Below are 24,189 nucleotides of genomic sequence, written 5' to 3' on the forward strand. Positions count from 1 at the left end.
TTTAAATTTAATGTAACTATTTGATTTCATATGTGATTCTTGTAGTCAAAACTCAATTCATTAGAGATATTTCCAACTAGTGGTCATTCTTGAGTTTTCAAGTTTGAATGGAAAAATTAAAGTGTTAATCACTTCGATCAATAAGTAAATGAGGTTTATAATCTTAAGACTTAAGATGAATGTTATTACATGTTTTATATAAGTTTTAGATCAAATACAAACACCTTAAGTCATTAAAAATATGTTTGTAGGCATAGAATCAAGTTCAACAAAGGAGGTTGTCATAGACATTTCTACACATTTGTGTGTAGGTTTATGCATTTACACAATCCTTTTAATACCAACATGGTCATTCAGCTTATTGATTTGTACATGTTTCACCACTTTTTCGGATTTGGTCCGTTGAACCATCGATTATGGGATATTTTTTACTAGAAATGACTTGGAATTTAGGTTTAAAACCAAATCATGAACTGCATTTATTTGACATTATTTTGCCTTGATGGTTGAGTTTATTAATGGTTATAACAACGTACTTTGTCCATTGAATGTTTGCTTACATCAAATACAATAAGAATGTTTCTTTAATAGTTAGAGGGTGTTTGGATAGGGAAAAAAGAGGGTGCTTATTGCTTATTCCCACCACAACAAACTAAGTTTAAGTGTTTGGATATGAATCCTTAAAAATCACCTTATTGTTGTAGGAAGAAACTAAATAAGCTGATTTTAATAAGCATCCCCTTGCTTATTGTTTATTGCTTATTTCCACCACAAACACTTTTGCAAAAACTGTTTATTCTCACCGCAATAAGCTATAAGCTAATTTATCCAAACACCCTCTTAAAATATAAATTTGTGAAATTTAAATACTTCCATTTGAATCTTATAGTGACCAAAACATATCAATTAATGTTTTTAAATGAATTTAGAAGGTGTTTGGATAGTGAAAAAATGATACTTGTTACTTATTCCCATCATAGTTTAATGTTTAAATATGAATCTTACAAATTAGAAATAAACTAAATAAGCTGTTTTATTCCACCTCAAATACTTTTGCAAAAACTAAAAAGCTACCAAGCAGCTCTTAAAAAAAGGGAGGAGGGCTGTCAACGGCGATAAAGCATGTCGAGGACGGAGGAGGCAACAGTGAAAGGGGGACGGCGGTGGTTGGGTAGTACAGTAGGGCAATCGGCGGCGATGAAGTCGGTGTTCTAAAATACAAGTCTTGATTAAAGAATGTATGAAGGAGGGAAGAGGGATGTTTAGATTGTTAGGGTAAAAGCGTAATTTGGCAAAAAAGACTGGCCTACGCCCTTGTAAAATTATAAACGGTTAGGAGCTTTCCTTCCATGGCGAGAGGCACGGAACGAGATTATTTCTCTCCATTTCTAACAGCAACCCTTTCTTCCCTCCCACAACAAAATTAATTTTAGAAAACTGAATTAAAGAATATGATCACAAAGAGGAGAGATAGAGCCAGAGAGAGTGAATAAAGAAATTACCAAATTCAATTTTCTTTTTCTGTTTTCATTACAGCCAGCTCTCCCTCCATGTTTGTAAAACTGTCTCTCTTCATCCATCAACATGCTGCATTCCCTTCCCCATAGATGATTGCATTCAAGAGGACCCAAAAAGTTGAGTGTTTGCCCTGTTAGCATTTCTCTGGGTGTCCTGTTTTTTTTGTTTTGTTTCCAAAATGGCGGAGACTGTAGCCACATTTACGTTTTCGGTCGGGTCAATGGTTGAAGAAGTTCTTCAGCAGCAAGGCCTGAAATTGGTCGAGGCCAATGTGCCATCGAAGCCTAATTCAAAAATCGGTACGTCTCTCCTTTCTTTGATCATCTATATCTATAATACTTATAATTTGGTGTGCATATGTAGATGACATTCTGTCGTGTTTTGGTGGAATAGAATTCATGCATATTAGGTGTTTGATCTATTGTCTGAGAGAGAAAGAATAGAATATCTTATGTTGGTGTGTTGTATGCATGTGGTTGATTGTGGCATTAAGATTATTGATAAAGAGAAATATTATGATTCTGAGGATGTTTGCAATTCTGATTTGTCAGCAACAAAAAGAAATGATGCAACAAGATGGCTAAGAAAGTATGTAGGTGTGGTGGCTGCAAAAGATTTACCAGCCGAGCCTTCAGAAAATGCTTTTAGGATGGGGTTAAGAAGTGGAATTATTTTTTGCAAATTTATTAACAAGATTGAACCTGGTGCAATTTCTAAAGTAACCTTCTTTACCTCTACTACTAGTAATTAATAGATTTTATTTTCTTATAAAAATAAAAAATGGAATGAAATCATGTATGTTGGTTTCCCAGATCGTGGAAGCACCCTTTGATTCTGTTATTATACCAGATGGAGAACCTCTATCTACATCCCCATACTTTGAAAATATCACAAATTTTCTTTCAGCCATAGAAGAAAGGCAACTTCCATCTTTTGAAGCCTCAGATTTAGAACAGGTAAAGCTTGTTTGTTTGTTTTTTTAAAAAAAAAAAATTAAAATCAAAACTGCAAATCCTCCTTTATTAATTTAATTATTTTGATAGGGGGGAAGGTTATTAAGAGTTGTGAACTGTGTGCTAGCCTTAAAAGCATATGGTGACTGGAAAAAGGCAGGTGCAAATGGGAAGTTTAGGTGGGGGTATCGGAAACCCTCTTCAGAAAGGAAAGAAATGGTTCATAAATCATTGGATATGGATAAATGTGATGATCTTTGGAAAGAAGAAGTTAAGGATAAGGTTAGTGTAGTGTAGTGTAGTGTGGTTTACTTTTACTTTCTCTTAACAAATTCTGCAAAAAGTAAAAGCCTCTGATAACTCGAGTGATTCTTGTTTATGCATGTAAAGCCCCTTCAAGAACGTGTTCGTGATCTTATTTCAAATCATAAGCCACGAGATGTTCCTATAGTGAGTCAACATTGGGAGATGCTTTATTAAAACATTCTTTTTTACTTTTTATATAGAATTTGTTTCCACAAATTCCCTTACTTGCTACAGGTTGTTGAGATTGTGTTAAGCAAACTCACACAGGAGTTAGAACGTAAAGTGGAAACCCACAAAGAACAGGTAAGCAGCTGTGTATACCATTTGCATACATATTGAATATAATATATTATGTATCTTGTTTGTTGTTTTAACAGATTGCTGCAAATCCTCCTAAAGAAGTTGACCCAAATAAAGCTCTTCGTAGAGCTAAAAGTAGAGATGCAAAGGTAAAAGCTGATTTCTTCATAAATTTTAGCACTTGTATCACACTTTCTGACACTGAAAATCCTTTGGTTAACATCATGTTAGTCCCTGGATAGAAGAAAGTCTAAAAAAGAAGAATTTATAAAGATGCTTAATAAGGAGAAGGATGAAAATGCTATTCCAGAGACCAGGAGAAAGGAAGAGAAGAAGGTATTGTCATTGTTCATGAATCATGACTTATTTCCAAATTTCCTTATAACTAACTTACTGATTAAAAAAAACATTTGATTCCAGTCGTTTAGTTCTATAATAAACGAGATGAAAAAGAAAGCAACCGAAGATGCTGTGAAATCTCCTATGGAGATTGAAAGGAGAACACCCGCATCCACATTTGCCAAAAAGTGGGGTGAAGTAGCTAATGAGAAAGCAAACACGGATACCAAGAAGTTGGGTAGTGATATCAATAATGAGATGGATAAAAAGTCAACCACAGATGCTATGAAGAATGATCCGATGGAAAAGAAAGCAACCCCAGATGTCAAAAAGTCAACTGTCGATGTAAGTGTCAAGATGGAAGAGAAACCAACCACGGTTGCAATTCCCAAAACAGATTCGGTTCCTTCCAAGAATATAATAAGTTATGAGTTGGAAGAGGAAGAGGAAGAGGAAAGTGAAGAGGAAGAGGAAAGTGAAGAAGAGGAAGATAGCCCAGAGTCAGGTAGTGAGAAAGGTGAGGAGGTGGAAGAGGAAGAAGAAGAAGAGGAGAAGGAAGAGGTGGAGGAAGAGGAAGAGGCAGACGAAGAAGAAGAAGCCATGGAAGCGGAGCATGATGCAATGCAGAAGGAGATGGAATCAGAGCTTTTGGAAATGCAAAACACGGATACAAGTGATATGAGTGATGCGATGAAGAAAGAGATGGAACTTAAGATAATAGAAAAGAAGAAAGAGATGGAGAGGAAGGAGATGGAAATGAAGAAAGAGATGGAAAGACTGGAGATGGAGAAGAAGAAAGAGAGGGAAGCGAAGGAGTTACAGAAGAAGAAAGAGAAGGAAGCAAGAGAACTTCAGAAGAAGAAGGAGAGGGAGGAGCAGGAGTTGCAGAGGAAGAAAGAGAGAGAACAGAAGGAGTTGGAGAGGAAGAAAGAGAGGGAGCAGAAGGAAGCGGAGAGGTTGAAAGGGAAGGAACAGAAGGAGGAGGAAAAGAGGAAAGAGAGGGAACAGAGGGAGATGGAGAAGAAGAAAGAGATGGAAAAAATGGAAATGGAGAAGAAGGCGAAAAGGGAAATGAGGGAGAATGAAAGGAAGAAAGAGATGGAAAGGAAGATGGAGATTGAAAAGAAGAAGGAAATGGAAAGGAAGAAAGAGATGGAAAGGAGAGCAATCGAAGATGCCAAGGATAAGAAATACTATGATTGGGTCAATTCTGAATGCGACAGGTTAAAAACCAGTTCTGAAAAGCAGCAAAAGCTGGTTGATTTCCAGAATAAAAAGCTACAAGTATATTCTTATTATTCTCCACCTTAATCATTATAAAGCTTTTATGAGCACAGATATGCGTTGCCTAATAGAGATTTTGATATGATGATACAGGCATTGAAAAATCTGTTTTCTACTGCAAAAGCAGATTTGGAGACACTACGAACAAACTATCAAAAGGAGTTCAATGCTTTAGGTACATAACAGTTTTTTTTTTTTTTTTTTTGTTTTTAAATTTAAAAAAAAAAAATTAGAAAAAGGTTGGATTTGGGTTTGGGTTTGAAAGGAATAAAAAAAAATGTTGGTTGTGAGTTGTCAGGCAATCAGATGCGTAATCTGGCTCAAGCTGCATCAGGATACAAGAAAGTTGTAGAAGAAAACCGAAGGCTATATAATGAAGTTCAAGATCTAAAAGGAAATATCAGGGTGTACTGTAGATCCAGACCCTCTGGGGGAAAAGCAGGTTGTGTTGATTGCATAGATGAGGGAACCATGGAAGTTATCACAGGTGTTAAAAATGGAAAAGAAATCCGCAAACCATTCACTTTCAATAGAGTTTTTGGTCCAGGTGCAACTCAAGGTCTGACTCTGTCTTCTCCTCCAAAATCAGCTTCTATTTCTTTTTACATTTTCTCTTTATCTTTCTTTATGTTTATGTTTTTACATTTTGATGTTGTAGCTTTGGTATACAAAGACACCCAACCGTTGATCCGTTCTGTCCTTGATGGATACAATGTTTGCATATTTGCATATGGGCAGACAGGATCTGGGAAAACTTGGACAATGGTAAGAAGTAAGAAATTCATTAAACTTTTTTGCATTTTGATTTATGAGATTAATGTTTTATCATTAAAGTTAGTAAGTTGGTGTTTGCATTTGCAGACTGGACCTGATGTTTTTACAGAAGAGACAATGGGAGTAAACTACAGGGCACTAAATGATTTGTTTGGAATCCGAGAAGAAAGGAAGGGCATGATTTCCTACACAGTTTCTGTCCAGATGCTTGAAATTTATAACGAAATGATCAGAGATCTCCTTCTGACAGATGGAGTTAGCAAGAAATATCCTTTTCCCTATCACGGTTATATAAAGTCATAATTATATATATATATATATATATATACTAATAGGTGTCAGATGGAGTTTGTTGACTTAACCATTGAGCACATTAGATATTCGACTGGGTGCAGCGGATGGTATAAATGTACCAGATGCAAATCTTGTACCAGTTACAACAACAGAAGATGTTATACGTTTAATGAATCTTGGCCATAATAATCGTGCTGTGGGGTCCACTCAAATGAACGCACGTAGTAGTCGTTCTCACAGGTAATAATGCATTTAGTTTTATGTTTTATATTTTATAATATATATAATATGTAATATTTAATATAAATATTGCAGTTGCCTTACGGTTCATGTTGCTGGAAAGGACCTGACAACGGGTACAACGGTGCGAGGTTGTATGCATCTGGTGGATCTTGCCGGAAGTGAGAGAGCCGATAAAACAGAGGCTACAGGTGATAGATTAAAGGAGGCAACTTTTATTAATAAATCACTTTCTGCCTTAGGAGATGTTATCGCCTCTCTTGCACAAAGAAGTGCTCATGTTCCTTATAGGAACAGTAAACTCACCCTCTTGCTTCAAGATGCGCTTGGTAGGTCCTGTCCTCTCCTCTCTTCTGATTATTATTATTTTGTTTTACTAATCTTGATGAGTTTGTTTTTTATTTGTGATGTTACTAGGAGGGCAAGCCAAGACACTTATGTTTATTCATGTAAGAGGTGATCCGGATACAGTTGGAGAAACAATCAGCACACTGAAATTTGCTGAAAGGGTGTCTAGTGTTGAACTTGGGGCTGCTAAATCCAATAAAGATATCATAGAACTCAAGGAGTTGAAAGAACATGTTGCTTTTCTTAAGTCACAATTGGAGAAGGCAGGAGGAGAGCTTCCAGATATGGAGGTAAATTTTTGTTATAAATCAAATCATATATGTATCTGAAAATTGATTTTTTATTTTTCAATTCATGGTGAATATTTGCAGTCTGGGGATGTGGGAGATGGTGATGACCAAGATGCAAGCAGTGAACCCAAGAAAGCTGCTCCTGCAGCAAAAACCCCAAGGTATGATGACATCATCACTACTTTGTTCTTTTTACCAATATGGACAATATACTTTTACTTTTTACCCAAATTATAATGATTTAAAATGAAACAAGAGTATGCCTAGCAAAAGCTTAATGGAAATTTGACCTTTTAGTTTTTGTAAAACTACGTTATTACCCTTTTTCAATACAACTTACCAATAAATATTAAATAATATAAATATAAATACAGTGCCAAGGCGGCAGCAGCACCGGCGAAAAAAGCAGCTGCTAGCTCACCGGCTGCAAAGACTGCTGCAAAGCCGGCTCCTAAAAAGAAGTAAGTTGCTATGGTGGATCTATCAAGGAACAAATTTATTCCAATCCTTCTAAATGAGTGTGAGTGAAAGAATATGTATATAGTTATAGTTAGGTAAAAACAGAGGGAGGGATGGGGGGTTCTTTTTGGAAAATATGGAAGTTGATTTTTGGGGGTGATATTCTTTAGTCTTTGTTGTTCATAAAGAAAATGGAAGAATGTTTTATAGGTATACAGAGTTTGTTTCATTCTGTAATGTTGTGATATTGTAATTATTTTCATGTATAGAAACTAAACATTGATTATGCAAAAGATTGTATTTTATTTTTTCCAGATGTAATAATGTGTTAGGACCTGAACTTAAGTAACAATTAACAAAAGCCAGTAGCAACTTATCCAAACTATGTTGCTAACAGACTTGGAAATTGGAATATGATATACACGATTTATACAAAAAATTGTGTCAATGTGGTTCAAGATAGATATACTTATTTATTCACTGCTCTACACAACTTTATCTATGTAGATTGTAATTTTACAATTTACATTTATTCACTGATCTACACAACCACACCCTTTTCCCTCTAACAATCAATCACAAGAAAATTATATATAATTCATGTACATTTCTCCCTAATTGAATATTGAATGAATGATGTATGTCTAGTAAAAGACCTGAGGAGATGTATAGAACTCAGTCTCACTAAACATGGGTCTTAAATCTTCCTGAGACATGAACTCTAACGGAAACGAAACAAGAAACCCTCTTACTCCCTTTAATACCTCCATTGAAGGAACAACACTTCCATCCCTTGTTGATGATGATTCAGGGGCTAAACCTAAATCAATTGTCGTATGTCCAAGTTTCTCTTTCCAGTAGTTCATACTTTGTCGAAAAGCATATCTGCATTAATTCATTGATAAATACCAACAGTTATTATTATTTGGTTCCATCATACCAGATACTACATTATAGTCTAGGATTTACCTTGAGTGTATAGAATCATTTGGGATGCAAGAAAACACATCCTGGTAAATCTGGGCATTTGCCTGTCAAACACAGTAAGTAACAATACATATATTACTTAATAAAGTTTGAAGAATATTAATATATATACATAAATGGTTGTGCATGTATTTTATTTATACCATTGCAGTTGCCAGCCATAGATCTTTGTATGTCACATCAGCTATCGGGTCTCTAATCTGACTAATCTGAAATAAAAAAGAAAGAGAGATTTAAGAAAATAAGCAAATGCGGGTTCCCTACCCGTTCTGGGTGGGGCCTAGTTAATGCCAAACACAGTACAACCTGTTATGTTATGTTATGTTGGTAAAATGGTGATTAGGTTACCTGATTGCCATTCAGACCAAGATGTTCAGACCATAGAGAAAGTCGAAGGCTATTAGCAAATTTCCCAGCACTCCAAGGTTCACCATTCATTGTTGATTCAGTAAACTCTTTATCTTCAATCAGAACCCCAATCTGATATGCATATTTATACAACTTCCTTCGTTACCAAAAATAATTATGGACATTATAAAACCACATTTCATCTTTTTTACCCCGAATCATGCAAACAGTTTTACCAATTTACGAGACAAGTTGCATTTCTTCTTTTTAGTTAGAGGAATAAAGAAAAGAATGTAGATTTGTACCTCGGAGTCCCTGTGACCAAGCAAACTCCTGTCATTTATGTTGGATGATCCAATTAAGGTGATACGATCATCAACTATCATCACTTTGCTATGCACATACACCTGAATAAGATTTCATTAATTAATTGTTAAATTGTTAAAACTAATATAAATACATTATTAGGAAACACTAAATTACCTGACTTGTGACAAGTGGACCATCATCACCCAATCTCCCATATGTCCTAAGACCATAAAATGATATATAATCATCTGTTTTAGGACCAACCACTGAGTTGAGCTTCTCTAGTATTGAATTTTCTCCTCTTGAAATCGATCGATACTGCCAATGCATTATAGCTCTAACCGTTGCTGCCCCACCATCATCCATACGCCCCTGTTTGTTTATTCATTACTTCATGTACACAAAAGGGTAAAATGGTCATTTTACTCTCATATTGAAGACCATGCTTTTACCTGGAATCCTGGTAAGAGTGGTATAACAACAATAACTCTGAAGCACTTTTCCTCTTTATGTGCACGCAGTATACGTCTGTACAGAGCTTCCAGGACACGATTCTCTATGATGTCATCATCTGCAAGGCCTGATATGAAAAACTGATTCTGGAAGAAATCATAAAAAATATTAGCTTTACAGATATGGATCATAGTATGCTCTTCGTTCTTTTATTCAAAAAGAAAAAAAGAAAAAAAAAAAGTTACAAGATCTTGTTGCATTGAAACCATCTTATATCACATTGCTTTAAGTTGACAACTATATTTAATACTAGCCATGAAATTACCTCAATGTAAATAAACTTTTCTGCATTTTCAATTAGGGAACAATAAGCTTTGTGAATGCTGTCTTCGGTTCGACTCGTTCCACCTGACCAATGGCTAACACTTCTGATAACCTGCAAATCATACATCAAATACATGATTGATTGATTGATTGATTGATTGATTGATTTTCATTATATTTGCATGAACTTTATTCAAATGGTAATATTCTAACCTGACAAGAGCATGATGTACGTGGACCTACTTGTGAAATTTCACCACTAGAAACTTGTTGCCTTTCACAACTCTCATCTGACATTTCGGATCCAAAACTAGTTGTCACCATGCTATTTTCATGATGATGATCCAGGGAACTAAAATCATCTGCAGAATATGTTGTTGACAGGGATTGGTTTAAATGTTCATCATGAGATGGATCAACAGGGTTTCTCTGGTCCACTCCATGCAACTTGTTATTGACATTTGAAGAATCTATCTCATGAGCTTCTCGAGGCAAAAGAAACTGTATGTCTTGTGATGGTGACTCATAGGAAAAAGAACCCTGTGTAATGTCTATCTGGTTTCCATCAGTAGGGTTACTCTCAATGTCTAAATTTTGGCTTCTTCCCATGTAGTGTGGAAGGACCATGTGTTGTTGTGGCATTAGTAGTGGTATGGTTTGTTCGTTTGGTGCTTTGTTTCTCTGGGAAAAAAAGAAAGGTAACTAATTAGAGAAACAAAAACTCATCTTTTTACAGCTGCATTTGTTACATTGTATAAGCATATAACTTTTTATTTTTATTTTTTAACCTTAGCATGGTTCCAACGTTGCACAAAGTGTCTAGCTACATCACGACAAGGTGGTCCCCACAAAGCACAGTGAACATCATGCCATGGCATACGGGGAACTTTTCTTCTGTCCAATTCATCTGTCATGGTGTCCACCCAAGAATTTGGTTCGGATTCCCTAGGGTTATAATAGTCCTTTCCAGGCCATGTGAAAGGAGGGTTATCACCAACTTTGTGTTCAATTGTATCATAACGACCAAAACATAGATCTAATCCCCCAAGAAAGCAGATTTTGTGATCAACAACTACAATCTTTTCATGGTGTGACCTGCATTTTAAAAAGGTAATAAGAGTAAAACAAGATAAAAGGATCTTATAATTCACAATATCACTTAAAATTCATAAGATACATACCACAAGTAGATGCCAGCTGCAAAATGGTCAGGATAACGCAACACTTTAACATTCTCATGAATGTTAAGAAGCATTTTCTGGCTGTATAAACTATTGATTTTTAAAGCAATTTGGACCTCCTTGTAGAGAAGAATGTAGATCTGAAAGTATGTTGTTTTAGTTATTAAAATATTTAACACACGACATAAACAAAATAATTAACCATTGTACCTTCACACCTTCCTTTGCTTTAGCTTCAAAAAGTGCATCAAGGCGTGAAGCTCCATTTGCATGAAATGGACGTTTTAAATAAAGTTCGGGGCATAGCCACCATCCAGTAACATAAATCTGATAAAAGATGATTCAGTCAATTAAGGAGTCAAAAGTTTCGAAAGTGATGACATGACAATTTGCAATTCTGTATACCTCTGATTTTGCATTTTCTATTGATGAAGCAATTGCTTCAAATGCTACATGTCCATCTACAAACCATTGAGCTTGACTACCATCATCGGTCAAAGTCAAACCCCTTTGTGGAGCAAAGGAACCAAAACGATGAGGATTGCACCAAGCTTCTTTTGGCTTTTGACCAGTATTATAAATGGCTGATATCCAGTCTCTGATTTTTGCTTTGCTTGTGCTTCTTATCTTTGTACTTCGGTTTCCACATGTAATCTATCAAAAAATTCAAGCTTTATCAATCATCAATAATGGGTATAAGAAAAAGGGTTAACAACAATTACCTTGAATGCATAACGAAGAGGGTTCTTTTCCTTTACTTCCTCCACCAAAAGTACTTGATTCTCTTTATCCCCATTTGAAGGTAGAACATCAAATACAATGATATCTAAGAGTTTGGCACTAAAAGGGTCTTCTAGTAGAGCCAAAAATCCAGGTTTTAATACTGCCCAAACCTGAAAAATCAAGAAACATGCAACAATGTAACTTGCTGATTTGCTTCATCCAATACATGAAGAAGACATCTCATTTTTCTAAAAACTAACCTTCTGCCAATTGTTTCTGCAACAACAGCACATAAAACATCCTGCATCTCCATCATCTCTTTGGATATGACTTAAATGTTGAACCAAAACATAATCCTCTTTCAACTTTGGGCCATACTCTGGAGAAAACGATAACTTAGAGACCTCCAGAAATTTGCAAACCTGACCCGAGTTAAAGAGTACCAAACAACGTTGAAAAGACAAAATTCAAGATCAAATTTATGAAGGAAAGATGAAAAAGCTTTAAGGATTACCTCACGAGAATTCACAATATCAATGTTCCCAAGGAAGTGATTAAGATAATTCTGCATTGCAACTTTTGCTCTTTCTGAAACTGTTGACCTCCCAATTGATGGTCTTATAATTGACAGAGCAGCCCTAGTTGGGACAGATCTGCATTCACTTATATGGTCAGAACAGACTTGATAGAAATTTTGTGGAAGTTCTTAAGGTATTCATGTAAAAAGTTACCTCTTTTTAATGTTATCTTCATTATGTACAGGAATAGCTCCATCATCAGGTTCATCATTGTCATGCACAATTGCTGTCTGATCTCCTATTCCTATGTGTTGAAGCCAATCCTTAACCTTTGGTGTTCATTTCAGAAAAAAAAATGTTTAAATGGTTTAAATTAAGGCATTTAAAGTGAGTTATGGAATTCCATTCAGCTTTAGGAGTTTATGAAAAGAACCTGCTCTTGCTTCTCATGAAATTCCTCAACTATTGCACGTTTCTTCAATGCGACATGTAAGTAGATAACTTGTGACGCCTTCTTTAGTAAACGCCATTTGAACTGTTGGAATACACATGGTTAGCTAGTTTAACCGATGTTTTTTTTTATTGAAATACCTAATAATTATTACTTAAATTCAAATATCCCAAGATCTAAATCTCCTGGTTTTTAGCCTAAATTTAAAAAAACAATGACAATAATAGAAAACCAACCAACTATAGAACTATAGAAGTGGGTACGACATAAATTGATTGTTTACTATTTACACAAACAGGCATGTAGAGGGTATTGTGTCCCTATCTTAAATCAGTAATTAATATAAAGTGGTAGAGGTAATTACTAATTAGCATTAGCTTGCCTGTTTGTATTCGAGTTGAATGGTGTAAGAGAGAAGCAAGGGTCCAATATCACTGACGTCGGTTCGGGAGACAGATAGAATGGTACCCTTAGGGAGTTCATCGAAGATACGGATCGATTCGGCGGAAGAGCGGCGAGACTGAGACCCATGGTGCGATTGCAAAGAACCTTTCGAAATTAGACGCTCAGTCGACATTTATAAACTGTAGTTATGACAACACCACCGTCCACCACCAAGAAAAACTGCCACTTCCGTTCAGATAATCGCCGGCGAAGGTGCTTTGCATTACCAATATGCAATCGAGTGTGTATGGAGCATGGACTATGGACAGAGAGATAGGAGAGTACGTGAGATGCAAGGAATTAAGTTTGAAAATCGTAAGTCAAAATTGATACGAAATCCTTGCTTGAAAGCCTGGATTTGTGAGGTTATGTACTCATATTATAGCGATGGAGTTGGAAGGAATATTTTGTTTGGATCTTTAATCAGATATACCTTTTTCATGTTTATATCATTATATTTTTTTTCTTATTTTAAAGTTATTAACAAGATAGTTATTTAGATTTTAGACGAAACACCCAATCATATGCTATTGTATTCTATTTTTATTAAATTATATAGCTATATTTTATTTTTATCAATTTAAATAATAATCTTTTACATTTTTAGCAAATTTATATACTAAAAAAGATCATACAACTGCGTTTCAGCTGATTAAATCAAACATAATTATAGAAGCAAAACATTTAATCCTTTTAATTTTGCATTATAAGAATGTTTTAGTTTTTCTAAAAGTTAATACTTACTTTGTTAGCAATTTCTATAACACGTTGGTCCAATTAGTTACAGATTTATCATTTATGCCTAAATGTATTATATTTCTAAATTTTTAATTCAAAGTTATTTATTGATAATCATTACATACCATTGCACCCAAAAGAAAAAAAAAATTTGAAGGCTGCGATGGATGGTTCCAATGATTTGGTAGTTTTAGCATATTCCAATTGAATGAGCACCAAACCTTGGAACAACGGATATTCTCAGATGGTGCCGTGGTCATGCATTAATTATTCATATTTATTGGAATCGCTAACCTTACATAGCTTTACCTTTACTTTTCAACAATTACAAAACGACCCCCTAACTCCAACTGTCGACACCACCCTACCTCCCCACATGAATTTCAAGATCTTATATGTATTTTGTCATTTGGTGTATATATATACCATGGTTCTAAAAAGCGTGTTATTGCATGTCTCAAGGCGTGTCATGGCGTAAAACATGGTATAGCAGTTACGGAAACGCCCGATGCGAGTTTGTTAAGCATGACGCCCAAATAACGTGTCGTTGCGCACCTTATCGTGTTATGACACAAATTTTTTTCCCTTATCGGGCCTAAAAAATTGAGTTGTTAATTTTTTATATTAAATATTATTATAACACTTCTAAAAGCTTGATATCTTTGATAAAACTCAATAATTATATGATTTGTGTTTTTTAATGTATATAAAATAGTTATGCCTTGAAAAACATCATGACTCGTTATGGCTTAACGTTGACTTTGCCGTCAAGTTCACTTTTTAAATTATTTAAAACCTTGATATATACATCTAATTGCATATATTCCTAATTTGTTATATTGTTTTACAATATATTCGCTTCAAGTTAATTAAGTTGTGAATTACTAGAAGTGGTGACAAACATGGGTGAAGGTAATTGAAGAAATGTTGCATATACATGGTTTGTTTTTTGTTTTTTGTTTTTTTTTTTTTTTTTTTTGATAAACTGGAATTTTAACATGGGCGGTAGAAAATTAAAAAAAATGAAATGTTACAATAAATGAAGTTCGAAAACACCTTACCATTACACTCGCAAATCCCCAAGTCCGATAAAATGGGAATGGGGTGGGGAAGAGGAAGTTAAGATGGTGGGTAATCGAAACTATTTTCAAATAAAAACCTTTAAAAAAACAGAAGAATAAAGTAAAAAGGCAAACATGTTGGCTCCTCTTAACATGATCACCTTCAAATTAAAGTCAATTCAGTAGGAACCAATGAAAAAAAATAAATGAATAATTAAACATGTTTAATAAGCAACGGTTAATTGTTAGTGGTTAATAACTAAATAAAAAATGAAGGTATAATTAAACAATCCTTTAATAGTATTTTTGCCACATGTCACACTCTCATTCAATTTGTCAAATGTCATTTTATGGTTATTTTAAATTAATTTCTTTTCCATATGTCATTTTATGAGTTTTTATTTTAATAAATTTCACATAATAATTTAATATAATAATTACAATAAATGTAGTAACAAATGAATATAAATTTTATTAATGGACTTATCTTCTTAATTCAAAATTTTCAAATTAAAGCTCATTAGTTTATTTTGTTTATTTATTTAAATTTAAAAGATAAAAAAAATCAATTTTAATAATTCATTATTTTTCTTATTTTATTATAAATCCAAAATTTTAAATATTTAGACATTTATATTTTTTTTTTAATTAACCCATGTAACACATGAGTCTTACACCTAGTACATATACAAATAAAGAGGATTAGGGTAAACATGTGCACACCGTGTTAGTAAATAGATGGAGTAAAACTAATAAATATAAAAATCTACCCTAATAAATAAAGATTTTTTTTTCCACATATCATATTCTAATTCATTTTATCACATGTAATTTTATGGTTATTTTAAATTAAATTTTTTTACACATGTCATTTTATAGTTTTTTCATTTTATTAAATACACATACTATTAAATGTAATAACTAAAATAAATATAATAATAAATGAATATCAATTTCATTAATGGACTTACCTTCTAATTTTATATTTCTAAATTAAAACCTCATTAATTTTCTTTGTTTATTTATCTAAATTATTTGTTTAAATTTAAAAGATAATAAAACACTTTAATTTTAATAATTCAATATTTTTATCATTTTTCTTATAAACTAAAAAAAAAATTAGACTTTCATATTTAACTTTTAAAAAAAATAATAATAATAAACCCATCTAAACATGGGTCCCACAACTAGTATTGTAAAAAAAAGTGAAGAAAAATGTCACTCATACGAATGCAAACACAAACAAATGTCCCTCTAAAATGACTACAAGTGTTAAGAGCATCCATAATGGTGAGGTTAATGGAAAAGTTGAATGGAGTGACAAGTGTATGTGTCATTCAATGGATGAAACTTTACCATCGTGAGATGTCACATTAACATTCAATAGCTTTGGAGTTCAATGATCATTAGACTATTAAATAGGAAAGAGGAAAGTTTTTTTAATTCTTAAATATATACTATAAATTAACTGTTGTAATTTTTTATTGAAATTTATAGTGTTCAATGCACTGTAGGAAAAAATTATAGAGTTGTATGAATTGTAGAAAGATAATGTGACAATCCATTAAATTTTATGAAGTTCAATGCATTACGGATGCCTTAAGTGTAACATTTTTATTTGGGACCTAGAATTTTTGACATTTTTGTAAAAATAGATTTTATATATATATATATATATATATATATATATATATATATATATATATATATATATACGCTAATAAATAAAGGTTTTTTTTTGCCACTTGTCACTCTTACATTAATTTGGACACATGTCATTTTTTGGTATTTTTGAATAAATTCTTTTTTCCATTTGTCATTTTCTCCTTTTTTATCTTTTCTTAATTAACAATCAAATTTACACACCAATTACTAATTGTCTTAATTAAAAATAGTCAATAAATTACAATATTAATACTTATATATTGTATTTAATATGTTTCCTTTTTAAATTTAAATTTTAAATTTCAAATCTAAAATTTCAAATTTAAATAAATTTTTGTTTAAACATTCATATATATTTTTTGTTTTACCAAACCCGTATAACATACGGGTCTCACAACTAGTATATATATACTCTTTATTATGCAAATTTGGTCAAAGACTGAATTTTAGTAGTAACAAGGCTATAATGCAATTTGTACAAGAAATTTATGCAATGAAATCTTATTTGGTCAACAAAAGTAGATAAGTCTAAGTATAAGGACAAGTCATTCAATATAAAGACTAATTCAAAGAACCATCTCCCCGATTTTTTGCTTAAAATTTGCAAGAATTATTCAAATCCCTTTTCCACTATAAAATCCACCACCGATTTGGGGTTTTATTTTTGCATCCACCTCCGATAAAGAACATGCCGGTATCGACCTTGTGCAACTTCGTGAAACGAAATTACAGAAAAAATGATTTCTTGTATATGAACATTGAAGTAATTATATGCACCTTTCTTCTTAAAATCTCTCTGTCCATCTTCATCTAGCCCCACCCCTGTTCATTGCCGCTACGACCTTCATCTAATTCTATCTCCACTGCCGGAGCAACACATAATCATCTCTGTATCTCTCTCGATTTACTAAAGTAAGTGAAAAATCCAATTTTTTTGCTTTTTATTTTCTACCGAATACAAAATCTAAACAACTTTACATTCTCTGTTCCTCATTATGTATCTCTAAAAAACCTCAATCTAAGGCTTGACCACCGCCACTGTTGTCTCCAAACTGCAGAATCAGAAAGACACACAAATAGATTTCTCGGTTTATGTTTTCTACGAACACATTTATCCCATTGATATCCCCATATATTTATTAAATATGAAATAGCATGAGACTGGCTCTTAACGATCACAACCTTTTTGAATTGGATTAGAGATAAATAGAAACATGAGTGAAAGGAGTTGCATGAACAAAAATCAGAGGTATTGAGTAATTGAGATTTTTTAATAAGATGAGCATGACCAAAGAAAGAAAATATGTTGATGTATTTTTCCGAATTTCATTTTCATTCCATTTTAATCAAAAAGCTACACAAGGAACATCATCATCATCTCTCTCTCTCTCTCTCTCTCTCTCTCTCTCTCTCTCTCTCTCTCTCTCTCTCTCTCTCCAGCTGTTCTTTCTTGTTGCGTTTGTATTTATATTTTGGAATTTTTTTTGTTAAAAAGTTGGAAGTAGTTTAATCTGTTATTTAACTACTACCAAATAATTAAACTGATTAGCTGCAACATGGATTGGTAGGTCAACATGTAAATGATAACATGGGAAAATAATGGTGTTTTGTTTCATCTCTACTATCGTTGTCACCTTTTTGTAGAATATGTACACATCTAACTCTTCCATATGTAAATTATTTTCTAGGTATGCAATTTTTACCTAACCAAGATTACTAAAATACCCTGCTGGTAAAATGGTCAAGGCATAGTAGGAAATAAGCAAACGACCCCATGGGTAAAATTGTCAAGACATAGGGTGGAGGAAAGTGTGTTGCATCAGGCTTTATCAAATGCCATTACAAATCTAGCAGGTTCTACACATATTATACCTATAAGTTCTGATTTTCAAAATCATAATTCGATTTTCTACATATAAAACTATATTTGATTGGTTGATTCTCGATATGTATTCAACTTCTAGTTCTGGGGGAACGATCATGATTAGAGCCAATGCCATCAGAAAGGAAAGTAAGGTGACAGAAATGTGATTATGTTCAGGTAGATATGTAAAATCTCATGATTTACTTGGTTTTTAGTATTCTTATCCCTTTTAGGCGTATTTGTAACAATTGAGTTGCTTATTTGTTTCTTTGCTATAAGCGGTGCTAATTGTATGATTGAACACAAGGAAGAGAATTTAACAGTGATCCCTCCTAACATAACCACATGTTATCAATCGATGCTTATCCAAACAATGATAATATGATTAATAAAATCAATGGAAATAGGATGCTATTTATTTTGATTTTTTTATTGCAATCTATTCTGCAGGTACTTTAGGTCATAAAATTATTAATTACAATTCATCCGGTTTACTATATAGTTTGTTATATTACATTTGTAACATGTTATAATAACTGATTATAGATTATTTGTAATTATATAATTAGTTTTAAAAAAATCCAAATACTCTTTAAAAACGGTTGCACTTCCTAAATGTCTTATGTTTTTTTTTCTTTGACACCTTAATTTTACCATTTTAGATTTTTTTACATTAACAATTAAGTCGTCGGAATTCGAGTTAACATTCAAGTCAAACAAAAGTTTGTTATTTCTGAATTAATCCATAATTAGAAGACATCTATTCAACATACTTTACTCAAATTTGAGTTTAATGCGAATTTAAAAAATATTCATTCGTTCAACAAACCTGAATGATAAGTTTTCGTATTATGCATTAATGTTGAAATAGCTACTAGTCAAATATGCTAGGGAGAGGGTATTTTTTCCAATGAGATCTCTATGTCCGTCTGAAGATGAAATGTTCTCGTTTAAGCCAAAAAGAAAACAATTTCCAACTCGATTTTAGTTTTTATTCATTTTGTTTCTATTAGGCTGACTCTTATTAACAATTGTTTAGATGTAATAAACTATTTGCGTAAAAAAACTAATCACCACCTAGAAACTAATTTCTAAAAGAAATTATTCGCACTCGTCGCTTTGCGCAGATAAACGCCTACTGTGTGTGTGTGCGTATATATATATATATATATATATATATATATATATATATATATATATATATATATATATATATATATATATATATATAGGGTTGAGATCAGTTGAGAACTCATAGTTTCCCGAGAACTAAAAGTGGAGCGTTGAATTAAAAGTAATTCAGGAAGGACATGATCGTCATCTTACCAATCTCATTTAATTTTAATAATTTTGTGTTATTTAATATATTAATATAAATGCCTAAAAATTTACATCATAAATCAATTTTTCATATTTTTTTAAAAATAATATTTTTTTTTCGTTTTTTTTTAAGAAAAAATACAACTTTTTTTAATTTTTTATAGAAAACAAGAATTTTTGAAAAAAAAATTGAAAAAAATAGTTTTTTTTTAAATGCAATTTTTTTTCAAAAAACAGCAATTTAAAAAAAAAACTGCATTCTTTTCAAAAAAAACTGCAAGTTTTTTTAAAAACTGCATTTTTAAATAAAAAAATTGCAAGTTTTTTAAGGAAAGTTACATTTTTTTCAAAAAAAACTGTATTTAAAAAAACTGCAATTTAAAAAAAAAACTGCATTTTTTTTTTGAAAAAAGTAAATTTTTAGGTGCATATATGCATATTTTTTCAAATGCATATATGTATATTTCTTATACTATAGTATTCGTAAATAAATCACAACAAATCTCATTTTTATTAATTAATCTATAAACATAATAGTACAAGTATTTTATTCGATACAAAATAAAATATAAAAAAATAAAAAATGCTACAAATTTCAAAAAGTTTTCATGTCTTCGTGTCAATATTTACTTATTTTTTCTTCAATTTATCATTTTTCACCTCTTTAATATTCATCACAATTTCTTCCAAATCTACAAGAAAATTAAAAAAATAATAATAATTAATGCGAAAACACTCACAAAAATGCATTTGTGATTTTAATGTGATTAACATAAGAATCACATGCAATTCACATATGAATCACATTTACATATGACATCATATGTGAATTACATGCGATTCACATATGAATCATATGTGATTCACATGTGATTTACATGTGAATCACATGTGATTTACATGTGATTTACATGTGAATCACATGTGATTTACATGTGAATCAAATGTGATTTATATGTGAATTAAATGTGAATCACATATGATTTACATGTAAATCACATGTGATTTACATGTCAATAACATGTGATTTACATGTGAATCACATATAATTCACATGTAAATCATATGTGATTCACATGTGAATCACATTTGATTCACATGTAAATCACATTTTATTCATATGTAAATCACATGCGAATCACATATGTAAATAAATAATCTTTCTTGTACCTTGTAAAGTAAATAAATAAAAGTATGAGGTTAGTGCCATTGAAGATAATACGAGTTTGTGGTGATGCCCTTCGGGCTCACCAATGCTCCTGTCGCGTTCATGGACCTCATGAACCATGTGTGTAGACCGATGTTAAACCGGTCTGTGATAGTGTTTATTGATGATATCTTGGTTTATTCCAAGACGCAGGATGAGCACGAGGAGCACCTGCGGGAGGTGCTGGAGACTTTGAGGAGGGAGAGCTTGTATGCCAAGTTCTCCAAATGTGAGTTTTGGTTGCGCGAGGTGCAGTTTCTTGGGCACCTTGTCAACCAGAACGGGATTTCGGTAGACCCGGCCAAGGTGGAGGCCGTGATGAGACGGGAGGTTCCGAAGTCTCCATCTGAGATTCGGATTTTCTTGGGATTAGCGGGCTATTTTTGGAGATTCATCCAGGATTTCTCCAAGATAGCCGTACCTATGACCAGGCTAACAAAGAAGGCCATGGTCTTTCGTTAGGGGCCTGAGCAGCAGACAACGTTCGAGACACTGAGGCAGAGGTTGTGCGAGGCGCCAATCTTAGCCTGCCAGAGGGCATGGAGGATTTTGTTGTGTACTGCGATGCGTCCATCTCAGGTTTGGGCGCAGTATTGATGCAGAGAGGGCATGCCATCGCCTACGCGTCGAGGTAGCTGAAGCCTCACAAGGCGAATGATTTACATGGACCACAAGAGCTTGAGGTACCTTATGGATCAGCCGAATCTGAACATGAGACAGCGTCAAAGCTTGATGTGGTGAAGGATTATGATTGTGAGATCCTTTACCACCCGAGGAAGGCCAATGTGATGGCCGATGCGTTTAGCCGCAAGGCAGCACCGATCAAGGATGTCTGTCTGTCTGAGGATGACAGTGGTGACCCCGCTGCTGGAGCAAATTCGGGAGGCTATGAAGGAGGAACATCGGAAGAGCGAGCGGATAGTGGGTCAGGTTTCCTCCTTCGATTATGATAGACGAGGATTATTGACACTACACCGTAGGGTGTGGGTGTCGTACCATGGGGGCATGCGCCGGGTTCTAATGGGAGAGGCGCACAAGTCTAGATTCTCCATTCATCCCGGGGCGACGAAGATATATAGGGATCTTCGTTTGGATTATTGGTGGCCCTGCATGAAGCGGGATGTAGCTTGGTACGTGGAGCGTTGCTTAACCTGCAGGAAGGTCAAGGCCGAGCACCAAAGACCACACGATAAGATGCAACCGTTGGATATCCCGTTGTGGAAACGGGAAGATATTACGATGGATTTTATCACAAAGCTTCTCAAGACCGCGCGAGGAGTGGATTTGGTATGGGTCATCATGGATCGATTGACCAAGAGCGCCCATTTTATTCCGATTCAGGAGAGTATCTCGGCCGAGAAGTTGGCCGACATCTATATCAGGGAGATAGTGGCGCGAAACGGGGTGCTAGTGTAGTGATTTCAGATAGGGATGTGCGTTTTACTTCCAGGTTTTGGAAGAAGTTTCATGACGAGTTGGGTACTCACCTGCATTTCAGCACCACTTTTCACCCGCAGACGGATGGTCAGAGCGAGCCGACCATCCAAACATTAGAGGATATGTTGCGGGCATGTGTTCTAGATTTCGGAGGTAGTTGGGATACCTACCTTCCGTTGGCGGAGTTCTCGTATAACAGTAGTTATCATTCGAGCATCGACGGTCCTCCCTTCGAGATGTTGTATGAGAGGTGGTGCGGGACCCTGATATGTTGGGGAGAGGTTGGCCAGAGGGTCATGGGGAGCACCGAAGTAGTGCTCAAGACAACAGAGAAGATTCAGCAGGTCCGAAGCAGGCTTCAGACTACTCAGAGTCGGCAGAAAAGTTATGCCGATAAGCGTCGATCAGACCTGGAGTTCCAGGTCGGGGATATGGTTCTCTTGAAAGTGTCGCCTTGGAAAGGCGTCATTCGATTCAGGAAGCGGGGCAAGTTGGGCCCAAGGTATATTGGACTGTTCAAGGTTATAGCCCGGGTAGGCAAGGTGGCTTATAGGTTGGATTTGCCAGCCCAACTAAGTCAGATACACAACACTTTCCATGTCTTTTAGCTGCGAAAGTGCCTGGTGGACGACTCAGCAGTGGTACCCTTGAAGGACATTCAGGTTGATGGCAACCCGAATTACATCGATCGGCCTGTAGTGATCCTTGACCGGAAGTCGAAGGATCTGAGGAACAAAAAAGTGGAACTCGTGAAGGTGCAATGGCAGCACCGGAGGGGGTCGGAGTGGACTTGGGAGCCGGTGGATGAGATGATGGAACATTACCCCGAGCTGTTTCAGGATCAAGCAGCAGACTTCGAGGACGAAGTCTAAAATAAGTGGGGGAGATTTGTAGCACCTGGTTCCTAGTATGTATCCTCTTATTGTATACCCTTGCATTTTGGTCTTCGACTCGGCGAGTAGAAGGTCCAACTCGCCGAGTAGAAGCAAGGAGAGACACGGGACTTAAACGGTAAACTCGGCGAGTCGGGTCCCGGACTCGGCGAGTAGACCCTGTTTGGGCAAAACCCTAATTCGAGGGTGTTCACCCTATTTAAACACTCTAACTCGGCCTCCCTTGTCCCTAACACTCCCAGAGAGTTGTAGAGGAAGTTTGGAGCTTAGAAGAAGAAGGAGGAGGTTGAGGAGTGCAAGGAGGGGAAGTAGATCCGAAATCTACACTGTGAGAGGCTTCCATTCAGGTAGAAAAGTTCCTACCTTGATCACTAGTTCATTAGATCCCTTTTTGTCCCTAATTGGTGCTTTTCATGCCCTAAAACCTCAAACTCCATGTGTTTATGCTCTTTGTTCTGAAAGGACTTCTGATCTGGACCTTATGGACATCTTAGAAATGTAAAGTTGTTGTGGTTGAAGTGATTGAGGTCCCTATTGAGTGTATGAACTCATAAAGAGCTTGGAATTGCCTTTTGGAGCTCATAGGGCCATGCATGCACGTAAAGTTTGCAACTTTACGTGATAAGCATGCCCTAGGAGCTTAGATATATGGTTTGGAACCGTTGCATGTCTCAGATTTGGTCTGTATGGGAGGAGAGTTGAAAGGACTCGACGAGTTCCAAAGTGGACTCGGCGAGTTCTATGAAGATGGTCTTAGACTCGACGAGTTGGATGAACGACTCGGCGAGGCCTATGAGGATTGTCTGGAACTCGACGAGTTGTTCTTCAAACTCGGCGAGTCATATGAACTGTTACTGAGTTAAGAAGGGTTTAAGTGTAGAAGGTCCAACCCTTCGTAGTTGCACGCGGAGTTAGCAATTTAACGTGTAGCAATAGTCCCAGAAACCCAAATCCTCCAGATGGATGCTCTAGTGAGGATTTGGAAGCGAGTAGGAGATCTACTCGTGGGACTCGGCGAGTTGTTCTTGGACTCGGCGAGTCGGATCGCGAGTCAGTCTAATCGTCCCAAGAAGTGAGTTAAGGGTGACTCAGTAAGTGGGAAAAAGGACTTGATGAGTTAGTACTGGGATAGTATGAGAGGGACTCGGCAAGTCTGTGCCA

The 24,189-nt window shown here is 34.8% G+C and overlaps 2 protein-coding genes and 1 long non-coding RNA gene across 3 annotated transcripts; 2 read left to right on the plus strand and 1 right to left on the minus strand.

The window, feature by feature from the left end:
* Positions 1 to 1,069: 1,069 nt before the first annotated feature.
* LOC111908726 (kinesin-like protein KIN-14G) lies at positions 1,070 to 7,421 on the plus strand. The gene is made up of 18 exons (XM_042902785.2): positions 1,070 to 1,817; positions 2,070 to 2,236; positions 2,331 to 2,474; positions 2,562 to 2,753; positions 2,862 to 2,921; positions 3,012 to 3,080; positions 3,155 to 3,226; positions 3,309 to 3,413; positions 3,498 to 4,700; positions 4,794 to 4,875; positions 4,999 to 5,259; positions 5,359 to 5,465; positions 5,562 to 5,740; positions 5,847 to 6,008; positions 6,084 to 6,337; positions 6,426 to 6,646; positions 6,728 to 6,807; positions 7,021 to 7,421. The coding sequence occupies exons 1-18, from the start codon at positions 1,697 to 1,699 to the stop codon at positions 7,109 to 7,111; spliced, it is 3,570 nt and encodes a 1,189-aa protein (XP_042758719.1). The 5' UTR covers positions 1,070 to 1,696; the 3' UTR covers positions 7,112 to 7,421.
* Positions 7,422 to 7,555: 134 nt separating this feature from the next.
* Positions 7,556 to 13,264, minus strand: LOC111908725 (phospholipase D zeta 1). The gene is made up of 19 exons (XM_023904531.3): positions 12,782 to 13,264; positions 12,382 to 12,483; positions 12,162 to 12,277; positions 11,945 to 12,083; positions 11,691 to 11,852; positions 11,430 to 11,600; positions 11,113 to 11,361; positions 10,918 to 11,034; positions 10,708 to 10,847; positions 10,315 to 10,621; positions 9,740 to 10,207; positions 9,528 to 9,638; positions 9,202 to 9,348; positions 8,924 to 9,121; positions 8,746 to 8,847; positions 8,441 to 8,572; positions 8,236 to 8,301; positions 8,075 to 8,136; positions 7,556 to 7,990 (listed from the first exon to the last, which is right to left on the minus strand). The coding sequence occupies exons 1-19, from the start codon at positions 12,974 to 12,976 to the stop codon at positions 7,750 to 7,752; spliced, it is 3,225 nt and encodes a 1,074-aa protein (XP_023760299.1). The 5' UTR covers positions 12,977 to 13,264; the 3' UTR covers positions 7,556 to 7,749.
* Positions 13,265 to 16,926: 3,662 nt separating this feature from the next.
* On the plus strand, positions 16,927 to 18,650 carry LOC111908683 (uncharacterized). Its single transcript, XR_002855954.2, has 3 exons — positions 16,927 to 17,219; positions 17,996 to 18,161; positions 18,272 to 18,650. It is a non-coding gene; the product is annotated as an uncharacterized LOC111908683 (long non-coding RNA).
* The last annotated feature ends 5,539 nt before the right edge of the window (positions 18,651 to 24,189 follow it).

This window comes from Lactuca sativa, chromosome 5 (genome assembly GCF_002870075.4).
Source record: "Lactuca sativa cultivar Salinas chromosome 5, Lsat_Salinas_v11, whole genome shotgun sequence".
NCBI lineage: Eukaryota > Viridiplantae > Streptophyta > Magnoliopsida > Asterales > Asteraceae > Lactuca > Lactuca sativa.